Source organism: Tiliqua scincoides, chromosome 14 (genome assembly GCF_035046505.1).
Source record: "Tiliqua scincoides isolate rTilSci1 chromosome 14, rTilSci1.hap2, whole genome shotgun sequence".
Lineage (NCBI taxonomy): Eukaryota > Metazoa > Chordata > Lepidosauria > Squamata > Scincidae > Tiliqua > Tiliqua scincoides.
Genome location: NC_089834.1, coordinates 9,685,808 through 9,699,211, shown reverse-complemented (window position 1 = coordinate 9,699,211; position 13,404 = coordinate 9,685,808). Strand labels below are relative to the sequence as shown.

Sequence of the window (13,404 nt, the reverse complement as noted above, 5' to 3'; positions counted from 1 at the left end):
GGGGAACTGAGACAAAAACCTTCTTCCTCAGTTTGGGGACTCAAGAATGCTTTGAGAGCTGAATTGTCCAGTGCCTGAATTTGTGAATTAAAAAGCTGGAGGCAAGTAAAGTTTCTCTAGTCCTCCCTTCTTTGTTACAAAAGGACGACCTTCCCATTCAACAGGACACACCATTCCACACAATCCATGTAATGTGTCTACAAAGGGGAAAGCACAGCACACAATGCGTGTAACATGTAGAGCCAGGAACCCCTGATGTCTCAGATAGGATGAGATATTTGTCTATTGTATGTCAATGCCAGTACGTTGTTCCATTGAAAACTCCTTGCTCTGTGATCTATGGCTGTGATGATGGTTGCAGCACCGAGAGGAGAGACGGAATCCTACATTTTTTGCCTGGAAAACTATGATGGAAAAGGGCACGATTTATTGAGCGTTAGAGTCAGACTACCTGGCCCCATTCTCGCTTCCAAGTTCAAAGAAGGACCCCCCACATACAAACAATGCAGAATACATTAATGAAACCCAACGTCGTTTGAGCGATTCCGAAGAGTTTTAGTACTTGTATGTTGGTACACTTTGCCCTGAAACATGGAATGGACTTGAATAGCTTCTCTGATGACTTTGGGAGGGTGTTGGTTGATTGACAGTGACACACAACTTTGGATTCACAGATTGGATTATCAGGAGATGCCAGAGAGCCTGCTGTACCCTGGGAAAGGACCAAAAGAGAAAGGGAGGACATGATGCAGAGGAATGGGGGATGGCAACATGAAGTCACTATATCTGCCTTGGGTCTGCAGGGGGAGATCTTAGACCAGGTTCACCACAATGCTTAAGATCATTAAATTATCTCAAGGAGAAAGTTCTCCTACTTAATAGGGCAAGGTGAGAAACCCAGCCCCTTTGGTGATGTAGCATTTCTGGAATGGAAAGGGGAGGTTCATACAGTAGTTCTTGAAGTCAATGAGGAAGCAGAGTATTTGCATATCAGGATGGACCACAAGTCCTGGAGGCTCTTAAGACAGAGAGAGAGGGTGCTGACCACTGCGACACTGTTCCAGGACAAATTTCCCACCATGTCTTGGGTGACGCTTCTCCTTCTGCTTCTGACTTGCTGACCGGTGAGAGGATGAGGTGTTAATAGACAGCTTTGAAGCAGATTTCAGGATCCTCCTTCTAATGATTTTTTAAAGGAGATAAATCCACGTTCAATCTCCTTGATGCACCAGATTGAACGTGGAATGTGGACACACCAGGCGCCCTTGCTGTACGTTGGCTTCTGTCTTTGTTCCCAGGGGCCCACTGCTACGCGACTCTGACTCAGCCTCCATCCCAGTCTGTGGGTCTGGGGAGCTCAGCGAGACTCACTTGCAGCCTGAGCAGCGAGCATCAGAACTATGCTGTCCAGTGGAACCAGCAGAGGGAGGGGCAGGCACCGCGGCTCCTCCTGTACAAAGAAACCAACAGAGCCAGCGGGATCCCAGATCGGTTCTCCGGTTCCAAGTCTGGAGGCGAGCGCTATTTAAACATCGCCAACGTCCAGGCCGAGGATGAGGCCACGTACTACTGTGGTGAAAGGGAAGGTGTGTGCCCACGGTGAAGCAGTCTGCAAGGCAGCTAATGCAAAAACTTTTACACCAAAAAAGGAAGGAGAGAAAGTGTTTGTTCTGCAGGTGGTTCCAGAAAGTCTTTTCAGAGATGTCCTCAGCAGCTGGAGAGGAAAGCAAGTCATGATCTCAGCCAACCATTCAAAAAACTGCCTTGGGGTGTCTGTAGCTGCACCTGTGGACAGACTACTCTCTTTAGGACCCAGCAATGTGGCAGATCTTCTTCTCTGCAGCAAATCCCTCCTCTGATCAGTCTGCGATTGCTTCCTCACTGGCACAGGGACAGCAGGAGGAAAGCGGGATGGGCGTGAGATTCTGCCTTCAACAAATGCATGACAGAAATGGGAGTTGGTCGCTATATTTTGAGGGAAGGGGGGTAGCCTGATCCCTGCCAGAATCAAACAGGCATCTATGGGTTCATTATTCACTTTAGTGGAGAAGAAAATTGTGCCAGCAATGAAATGGACACTAACCAATAGGCACCCTCCAATCTGCAGACCATTGCCTCTATTTCTTGGAAAATTTTCTTTGCCAAGAAAGGTCTCCATCAATCCATCCATCCATCCATCTGTCCATCCGTCCATCCGTCCATCCGTCAATCAATCAATCAATCAATCAATCAATCAATCAATCTGCAGACATTTTTGAGGCATGACCTTCATTGTCCTACTAACAACCTTCATTGTCCTACTAACAGCACCACCCTGTGCATATTTACTCAGAAGTAACTCCCATTGATTTCAGCTGTGTTTATTCCCAGATAAGTATGTATAGGATTGTAGCCTAAGAAGAACACTTGGCTTGTGCAAGATGCATCCTCAAGTGTGTTGAGAACATTCAAAATCTAGTGAATATGTTTTACAGGACAGAAGGATGTAATTATGTCCACTGAAGGCCAGTGGGGTCCAAAATATTGAATGATTGAATGAATGAATGAATGAATGAATGAATGAATGAATGTCCCCCACTGCATAAAGAAACGTCCTTTGTGCTCCGTTCTCAAGCAGGGCAGTGAGCTTGAACCTGATGAAATTTTGGTCTTTTTATTTTATTTTTATAAATAAAAGGCTTTTTATTCAGGCCAATTGTTAAACGCTCTAAGAATAAACTAAGAGTTACAACACCCCGGGGTTCAAGGAACCAGCTCAACAGCAGTCCTTTTGTTCTGCACATAGCGCATCATTCTCAAAGCACATCATTGGCACTCCACCATATAGTCAGACATACATAGAGGAAAGACCACACTTGCTCATTATTGCCTTTTCGGTGGCATGATGAGCTCTGCTCTGCTTACAAGGAAGTAACTTTTCTGCTTATAAGAATAAGGCTGCAATCCTAACCACACTTACCTGGGAGTAAGAGCCATTGACTATAATGGGGCTTACTTCTGAGTAGACATGCATGGGATTGGATAAGGGCCCAATCCTTTCCAACTTTCCAGTGCAGATGCAACCACAATGCAGCCAAGAGGTAAGGGATCAGACATTCCCTTACTTTGAGAAGACCTTTGTGACTGCCCCGCCAACACAGGACATAGTGCATCGCTGTAACAGCCCTGGAAAGTTGAATAGGATTGGGCCCTAAGTATCATCTTATAGTAAGCAAATCCTGATTCACAGCTCCATTTCTTGTATATCACATCTACTTATTTACCTGACTCTGGATCCAAAAATTACTCTCCCCTGTCTCAGTTCAAAATCCCTCACACACTATCTATTCTAATAGGTAGCATTCACAAGTGACACATCCTTGAGTAAAACTGTGTTCTGGGTACCACCTGCTGAAAATACTCATTGGTTCTGTTACCCTGTCAGACTGTTGCAAAGACTGCGGTCACTGTGGTCTCATTTCCCTCCTGGATCAAGCAAGAGGCTCTTCCCAAAGTTTTGAATCCTCCCCTTGATGCAAATTTGCACTGTGGCCATGCGCACTGCTAGAACATCAAAGATCCTCAGAAGGGACCTGAAGCTTTAGCACAGCCAATGAACACAGAACAAGTTTGCATGCCTGGCCCTTGTGTCGCTCTGCAGCATTTAAGACCAGAGGGCTGCAAGTCCCGTCCTGTTTTCTGCTTCGCTCAGGAAGTCAAACTCCTCCAGGCTGCTCACCATGACCTGGGCTCTGGGTTTCCTTGCTCTTCTCCATTACTTCTCAGGTATGGGTGTGAAGGCTGAACTGTATAGACGGATGAGCCAACAACAAGCATGCTGCACATTGTGTATTTGTATTCTTGGGATATTTTAAAGTACGGAAAAAAAATGAGCTTAATGTCCTACTTTGTGTTTCTCTTTCTTTCGTCAAGGTGCCAGTTCTCAGGCCACAATCACCCAACCTGCCTCCATGTCTGTGTCCCTGGGACAAACTGCAAAACTCTCCTGCACCAAAAGCAGTGGTGGTAGCTGGGATGCTGGGTTTAGCTGGCAGCAGCAGACTCCTGGACAAAGCCCCCGCTTTGTGATCTTTGGTGGTGGTAGTTACAGCACCCAGAAGGGAGAAGGAATTCCAGATCGATTCACCTTGTCTACCTCTGGGAACGTTGGCTATCTGACCATCAACAATGTCGAGGCTGAGGACGAGGCTGATTATTACTGTGTTTCCTGGTATAACACTGGTAGCGCGTTCCACAGTGATACATTCTAATGGGGAACTGAGACAAAAACCTTCACTCAGCCTCCCCAGGCTGGGGAATCAAGAAGACTCAAAGAGCTCAGTTGGTCCCATGGCTGAACCTCTGGGAGTGAACGCATGTAAAGGTCCTGCAGTTCCATCTTCCTTTGAAAGGGAGGTCTAATCTGATTGCTCTCAGCAGTGCACACTTTCTAGTTCAGCTACCTGAGTTCTTCCTGGCTTGAGATGGCAGGGATTGGCCCCCTCTCTGCCCCTGCTCTGACCCTCTGTCTCTAGCCTATGTACCTGCAAGTGAAACAATTGCATACACTTCCACTGTGTCCAGTTCCACTCATCCCCCTGTTGGCTCCCTTGTATTAGATTCTAGACTGTAAACCCCTTGGGGCAGGGACATCTCCTTTTACACCATGCACACTGATGGCCCATTAAGCAATAATTCTGATAATATTTTAAACCAGCTGTCAGCTGTTAGTAGCTGCGTACAAACTATTTTGATCTATGTGGCTCCTGAAGGCAGGACTGGAACCAATGGGTTGGAACTACAGGGAGGTCAACTGAGGCCAGACATGAACGTGGAGTCTGCAGCTCGGACATCCCATCAATACGTGACTCTCAGGCTCTGCACTTCATCTTTCGTTCAAAGCCTCAGCGAATGAGAAGATTCTGCTGTAAAATGTTGCGTGTTGTCTCTGGGATGCTGCTGCTGCCTCAGCTGTGAGCATTAGGGGGAGATGTGGGTCTATTTTCTCCACTACTGGCAAACTTAGACTTCCTCAGGACCACCTCCACCCCCCAGCAGCTCATCACCCACTTGTTCTGCTGGCTTTCCCCAGTCAGTGGCATAGCTGAGGCATCTATCTGCTACCTGGGGTCAAAGAAGATTCTGTAGCCCCCTCTGCATGATAAAATCAAATTTAATTAAGTAGATTGCTTGCTAACCCTTGCTAATTGGGTAAGAGGCACTTTTTCAAGTGGGTGCTCCTCTTATATTTGGCAGGGGGAGAGTAACTGGCCCTCCTCACCCCAGCAGTGTCTTTTCTAGTGGCTGTCTGTTGGTGTTTTTTGGCATCCTTTTAGACTGTGAGCCCCTCTGGGACAGGGAGCCAAAATTATTTGATTTTTCTCTGGAAACCACGAAAAAGCAGTATATAAATACTGTTGTCAATAATAATAATAATAATAATAATAATAATAATAATAATAATAATAATAATAATAATAATAATAATAATAATAAATTTATTGGTTCAATGCTGTATCATAATAACATCTCAACAGCACTCAGAACAATCAGTCTCATAGGTCAGTTTTGAGTTAAGCAAATCCACTTTTTGTTCCACAAGATAGTTGTGTTTTCATTTTCTGGTTAGTTGGCCATAACTTCTGATAGGACGCAGATATTCCAGTGCAGTTTGTTTCATTGCACTCTGTATTAAATTACCTTTCCAATGGTATATAACACGATGGTGTTATTCATACATACCAAGATGTTCACAGTTTTGGACACTAGTGTCAAGCTAAGCCTGTTGCCCCCCTAAAGTTTGATGCCCTGTGCAACTGCTACCCCCTGCACCCACTGAGCTACACCACTGCTGGTTCTCATCCTGAAGACTCCTTCACTCTCTAGTAACAGTGCCAAGGTGGCAGGTCATTCCACCCTCCATTCCATTTCTATTGGCGGAATAAAAGTCTTCAGAGGACACCTGACACCCCCTAGAGCTGTGGGGAGGCTATGCAGGTGAATGCTGTACTCCTGATCTACGGCCTCATTTCCATCCTGGACCAAGCAAGGGGCTGTTCCCCAGACTCTGAATCTTCCCCTTGACGCAAATCTGTCCTATGACCACAGCATTGCTAGAACATCCTGACTTCTCAGTGGAGACCTGAAGCTCCAGCAGAGCCAATGAGCACAGACCAAATTTGCATGAGGGGCCCTTGTGTCATACTGCAGTGTTTAAGACAGGAGGGGGAAAGTCCTACCAGGTTACCTGCTTTGTTCAGGAAGTCAAACTCCTCCAGCTTGCTCACCATGACCTGGGCTCTGTGCTTACTTGGGCTTCTCCATCACTTCTCAGGTAAGGGTGTGGAGAATGAAGTTTAGGGAGATGGATGGGCCAAAAGCGAGCATTCTGGGTTTATTGTGCACTTGCATTTTTGTGATTTTTGAAGGTACAGATCAAGAACTTAACTTCTTGATTTTTTTTTATTTTTCTTTCTTTTGTCCAGGCGTGACTTCTCAGGCAGCAGTAACTCAGCCTGCCTCCATGTCTGTGTCTCTGGGACAAACAGCCAAACTCTCCTGCACAAAAAGTAGTGCTGGTAGCTGGTACAGCCATTTTGGCTGGTATCAACAGAAAGAGGGACAGGCCCCACGCGTTGTGATCTACAGCTGTAGCAGTTGCACCCCTAGCAAGGGAGAAGGAATCCCAGATCGGTTCACGGTGTCTTTCTCGGGGAATGTTGGCTATTTGTCCATCAACAGCATCCAGGTTGAAGATGAGGCTAATTATTACTGTGGTGCCTGGGAGCGCACTGGTGGCGACAAGTCCCACAGTGGTGCATTCTAATGGGGAACTGAGACAAAACCTTCTTCTACAGAGTGGGGAATCAAAAATGCTTTGAGAGCTGAATTGTCCAGTGCCTGAATTTGTGAATTATAAAGCTGGAGGCAAGTAAAGGTTCTCTAGTCCTCCCTCCTGTATCAAGAAAGGACCACCTTCCCATTCAACAGGACAGACCATTTCACACAATCCACGTACTGTGTCTACTAAGGGGAAAGCACAGCCCACAATGCGTGTAACATGTAGAGCCAAGAACCCCTGATGTCTCACATGGGATGAGATATTTGTCTATTGTATATCAATGCCAGTACGTTGTTCCATGGAAAACTCCTCGCTCTCTGATCTATGGGTGTGATGATGGTTGCAGCACCGAGAGTGGAGACAGAATCCCATATCGGTTCACTATTTCCTCCACAGAGAATGTTGGCTATTTGACCATCAACTACATCCAGGCTGAAGATGAGGCTCATTATTTCTGTGGTGTCTGGGAGGTCACTGGAGGTAGCTAGCTCCACAGTGGTGCAGTCTAATGGGGAACTGAGACCAAAACCTTCTTCTACAGAGTGGGGAATCAAGAATGCTTTGAGAGCTGAACTGTCCAGTGCCTGAATCTGTGAATTATATAGTTGGAGGCACATAAAGGTCCTCTAGTCCTCCCTTCTTTGTCATGAAAGGGCCATCTTCCCATTCAACAGGACACACCATTCCACACAATCCATTCATCATTTCTGCTCAGTGGAAAGCGCAGCCCACAAAGGGTGTTAACATATAGAGCAAAGAACTCCTGATGTTTCAGATGGGGGAGGAGGTATATATATTTTTAATGGTTTTTAAAATGTTTTTATCTGCATATTATATTGTATTTTAGTATTCTGATTGTTCGCCACCTTGGGTGCCCTTTGGGGAGGCAGGCAGATTATAAATCAAATAAATAAATAAAAATAAATATTGGTTTGTCTGATGCATTTCAATACCCAGTATTTTGCTCCATGGGAAAGATATCAGGGGCTATGAAAACAAGTCCAGATACAGAAAAGCACCCCAAAAGGACCTTCCTCCATGCCTGTGTCTCTGGGACAAACAGCCAAACTGTCCTGCATAAAAAGCAGTGCGGGTAGCTGGGGTAGCATTTCTTACTGGTATCAACAGAAAGAGGGACAGACCCCTTGCTTTGTGATCTAGAGACGTAGTAGTTGCACCCCTACCAAGGGAGAAGGAACCCCTGATCGGTTCACTGTGTCTTTCTCGGGGAATGTTGGCTATTTGTCCATCAACAATATCCAACCTGAAGATTACTGTGGGGCCTGGGAGGGCACTGGTGGAAGCAAGTTCCACAGTGATACATTCTATTGGGGAAGGGAGACCAAAACCTTCCTCTCCAGGGTGGGGAATCAAGAATGCTTAGAGAGTTGAATGGTGTCCAGTGCCTGAATCTGTGAGTTATAAAGCTGGAGAGCACATAAAGGTCCTCTAGTCCTCATTTCTTGTGCAAGAGAGGACTACCTTCTCTTTCTACCACTGATTTTGAACTGTGCCAGAAACAGTTTGAATCAAGACTTGGGTTGAAGAGGAACCTCCCCTGGCCCCACCTTCCAGACAAGACCCATCCACCGACCCACATACATCAACCCACAATCCAAGCACACTGTGCCTCTTATTCATTCATTTACCCACTTAAACCACTTGATAAACTTTGGAAATGAAAAATGGTCTGTAAATGCACCATTTAAGCCATCCTGTACTAGAGATGATGCCAAGATTTAGCCAAGCACAGTTTGGAAGTTGAATCTGGAACTTCTGTTGTGGTCTCTTTGAAACCTGCTGATGGAGGAAATTCTACCCCTGCTCATGTGTTCGTTGTGCTGGAGAGAAACTGAAGCTCTGCCTGCCTTCCCATCATTCACTCTTTCCAAATCTCCCCTTCTGCCTCTTCTTACATGTCTTCTGTCTCCAGCAGTAGCCAGCAGTAGCAAAAGGAGAACCTAAGGACATATTTTTCCCACATACTCCAATGCCACCCCACTAGCTTTGCGAGTAATCATCACACTGTGCTAGATGCAAGGAGTACTGGGAACTGTTGGGTTCCCAACACTTTCAGGCCCCTAGGAGGAGCACTGCAAAGAAATATCAGGTGCTCCCTGTGTTCCAGACTGAAGCTGCAATCCTATAATACTTACCTGGGTTTGAGGCCCAATCAAATCAATGGGCCTTATTTCGGAGTAGACAGGTCTATAGTTGAGATGTACGAAGGCATTCAATGTGAATATCTTTGTCCCTTATACTCCCAGCCTTTACTGGGGTGATTTGCATTCCCTTTTTAACTTGAGGAAACAAATGCTTCTTCCCACTCGCTTAGACAACTGCTTGATGCAAAACCACCTGATGATCATTGACATTTCTGCAGCAGCACATTTTCCCAGCAGAACTGGGAGCCAATGAGTGCAGACTGAATTTGCATGAACGACTATTCTCTCCTCGGGTAGGATTTAAGACAAGCGGGTGCAAGACCCATCCTGTTTTCTGCTTTGATCACATAGTCAGGCTCCTCCAGGTTGCTCACCATGACCTGGGCTCTGGGTCTCCTTGCTCTTCTCCATTACTTCTCAGGTAAGATTTGTGGCGGCTGATCTCTACGTAGGCTGATGGACCAACAGCAAGCACCTTGTGTGGATTATATCTTTGTATTCTTGTCACAAAGTACAGACCAAGGGGTAAACATCATGCCTCTCTCTCTCTCTCTCTCTCTCTCTCTCTCTCTCTCTCTCTCTCTCTCCCCCCAAGGTGTCACTTCTCAGGCCACTTTGACTCAACCTGCCTCCATGTCTGTGGCCCTGGGACAGACAGCAAAACTCTCCTGCACTAAAAGCAGTGGTGGTAGCTGGAACAGCTGGTTTTACTGGGTGCGACAGACCCCTGGACAAAGCCCTCGCTTTGTGATTGCTGGCTGTAGTAGTTGTACCCCTAGCAAAGGAGAAGGAATTCCAGATCGGTTCACTGTGTCTTTCTCTGGCAACGTTGGCCATTTAACCATCAACAATGTCCAGGCTGAAGACAAGGCCGATTATTACTGTGTTTCTTGGTATAGCACTGCTAGCGTGTTCCACAGTGATACATTCTAATGGGGAAGTGAGACAAAAACCTTCACGCTCACTCTCCAGGTGGGGAATCAAGAAGTCTTAAAGTCCTCAGTTTGTCTCATGTCTGAATCTCTGTGTATTGTAAGGTTGGAGTGCATATAAAAGTCCTCTAGTTCCACCTTCTTTTGAAAGAGGTGCTTTCTTGCTCAACCACCTGAGTTGTTTCTGGCCAGGGAAAGCAAGGACTGAACCCCTCTCTGCCCCTGCTCTGACCCTCTGTGGTCAAGTCTCTAGCTTATGTACCTGCAAGTGAAATAACTGCATACACTTCCACCATGTCCAGTCCCCTGTTGGCTCCCTTGTATCAGTTTCTAGACTTTATACCCCTTGGGGCAGGGACTTTTCCTTTTACTCCATGTAGAGCGTCATGCACACTGATAGTACTATATTAAACAATAATTATGATAATATGCTAAATCAGCTGTCAGCTTTTAGTAGCTGTGTACAAACTCTGTGGCTCCTGAAGGCAGGACTGGAACCAATGGGTTGGAACTACAGGGAGGTCAACTGAGGCTAGACATGAAGGTGGAGTCTGCATCTCGGGCATCCCATCAGTACGTGACTCCCAGGCTCTGCATCAGTACGTGACTCCCAGGCTCTTCATCTTTAGTTCAAAGCCTCATTGAATGAGAAGATTCTGCTGTAAAATGTTGCAGGTTGTCTCTGGGATGCTGCTGCTGCCTCCGCTGTGAGCATTAGGGGGAGATGTGGGTCTATTTTCTCCACCATTGGCAGACTTCGACTTCCTCAGGACCACCTCCACCCCCTGCACCTGTGCCAGAAGTGGAGCAGGAAACTGTTCAGTGAACATGAATGCTCCTTCCTCACAGCTCAGTGGTGCCTAGAGATGAAGCGGCCATGCGCAAGTTCAGGGGAACCACAGCAATAGAAGTGCCTGCTAGTTCTCCAGTTTGTGGGCTTCCTACAGGCATCTGGTTGGCTGCTCTGAGCTCACTGGTTCTCAGTTGCATAGCTAATGGTCGTGTAGCCTGGTGCCAAGCTCAAAATGTTGCCCCGGAAGTTACCAGAAGGGAACTCGCATCCGGGCTTTTTAAAAAGTGAAAATTGGGAGGAACCCACCTCCTCCCCCAGCAGCTCACCACCCACTTGTTCTGCTGGCTTCCCCCAGTCATTGGCATAGCTGAAGCATCTATCTGTTACCCGGGGTCAAAGAAGATTCTGTAGCCCCCCCTCCCGCGCATGATAAAATCAAATTTAATTAAGAAGATTGCTTGCTAAACCTTGCTAATTGGGTAAGAGGTACTTCTTCAAGTGGGTGCTCCTCTTATATTTAGCAGGGGCAGAGTAACTGGCCCTCGAAGAAGAAGAAGAAGAAGAAGAAGAAGAAGAAGAAGAAGAAGAAGAAGAAGAAGAAGAAGAAGAAGAAGAAGAAGAAGAAGAAGAAGAAGAAGAAGAAGAAGAAGAAGAAGAAGAAGAAGAAGAAGAAATTGGTTCAATGCTGTATCATAATAGCATCTCATTGGCACTCAGAACAATCAGTCTCATAGGTCGGTTTGGAGTTAAGGAAATCCACTCTTTGTTTCACAAGTCAATTGTGTTTTCATTTTTCTGCTTTGTTGGCCATAACTCCTATTAGGATGCAGATATTCCAGTGCAGCTTGATTCATTGCACTCTGCATTAATTACCTTTCCAATGGTATATAACACGATGGTGTTATTCATACATACCAAGATTTTCACAATTTTGGACACTAGTGTCAAGCTCAGCCTGTTGCCCCCTAAAGTTTGATGCCCGGTGCAACTGCTACCACCTGCACCCACTGAGCTACACCACTGCTGGTTCTCATCCTGAAGACTCCTTCACTCTCTAGTAACAGTGCCAAGGTGGCAGGTCATTCCACCCTCCATTCCATTTCTATTGGCGGAATAAAAGTCTTCAGAGGACACCTGACACCCCCTAGAGCTGTGGGGAGGCTATGCAGGTGAATGCTGTACTCCTGATCTATGGCCTCATTTCCATCCTGGACCAAGCAAGGGGCTGTTCCCCAGACTCTGAATCTTCCCCTTGACGCAAATCTGTCCTATGGCCACAGCATTGCTAGAACATCCTGACTTCTCAGTGGAGACCTGAAGCTCCAGCAGAGCCAATGAGCACAGACCAAATTTGCATGAGGGGCCCTTGTGTCATACTGCAGGGTTTAAGACAGGAGGGGGAAAGTCCTACCACGTTACCTGCTTTGTTCAGGAAGTCAAAGTCCTCCAGCTTGCTCACCATGACCTGGGCTCTGTGCTTACTTGGGTTTCTCCATCACTTCTCAGGTAAGGGTGTGGAGAATGAAGTTTAGGGAGACGGATGGGCCAAAAGCGAGCATTCTGGGTTTATTGTGCACTTGCATTTTTGTGATATTTGAAGGTACAGATCAAGAACTTAACTTCTTGATTTTTGTTATTTTTCTTTCTTTTGTCCAGGTGTGACTTCTCAGGCAGCAGTAACTCAGCCTGCCTCCATGTCTGTGTCTCTGGGACAAACAGCCAAACTCTCCTGCACAAAAAGCAGTGCTGGTAGCTGGTACAGCTCTTTTGGCTGGTATCAACAGAAAGAGGGATCAGCCCCTCACTTTGTGATCTACGGCTGTAGCAGTTGCACCCCTAGCAAGGGAGAAGGAATCCCAGATCGGTTCACTGTGTCTTTCTCGGGGAATGTTGGCTATTTGTCCATCAACAGCATCCAGGTTGAAGATGAGGCTGATTATTACTGTGGTGCCTGGGAGAGCACTGGTGGCGACAAGTCCCACAGTGTTGCATTCTAATGGGGAACTGAGACAAAAACCTTCTTCCTCAGTTTGGGGAATCAAGAATGCTTTGAGAGCTGAATTGTCCAGTGCCTGAATTTGTGAATTATAAAGCTGGAGGCAAGTAAAGGTTCTCTAGTCCTCCCTCCTGTATCAAGAAAGGACCACCTTCCCATTCAACAGGACAGACCATTTCACACAATCCATGTACTGTGTCTACTAAGGGGAAAGCACAGCCCACAAAGGGTGTGAACATGTAGAGTCAAGAACCCCTGATGTCTCACACGGGATGGGATATTTGTCTATTGTATATCAATGCCAGTACGTTGTTCCACGGAAAACTCCTCGCTCTGTGATCTATGGCTGTGACGATGGTTGCAGCACTGAGAGGGGAGACCGAATCCCATATCGGTTCACTATTTCCTCCACAGAGAATGTTGGCTATTTGACCATCAACTACCAACTACATCCAGGCTGAAGATGAGGCTGATTATTTCTGTGGTGTCTGGGAGGTCACTGGTGGTAGCTAGCTCCACAGTGGTGCAGTCTAATGGGGAACTGAGACCAAAACCTTCTTCTACAGAGTGGGGAATCAAGAATGCTTTGAGAGCTGAATTGTCCAGTGCCTGAATCTGTGAATTATATAGTTGGAGGCACATAAAGGTCCTCTAGTCCTCCCTTCTTTGTCATGAAAGGGCCATCTTCCCATTCAACA

At 46.4% G+C, this 13,404-nt stretch overlaps 1 gene segment (V, D, J or C); it reads left to right on the top strand.

Annotated features, from left to right (window-relative positions):
- The first annotated feature begins 10,455 nt into the window (after positions 1 to 10,455).
- Positions 10,456 to 12,707, top strand: LOC136634448 (immunoglobulin lambda variable 3-19-like). The segment is given in 2 exon segments: positions 10,456 to 10,516; positions 12,367 to 12,707. Coding segments are annotated over 2 exon segments (402 nt in total).
- The last annotated feature ends 697 nt before the right edge of the window (positions 12,708 to 13,404 follow it).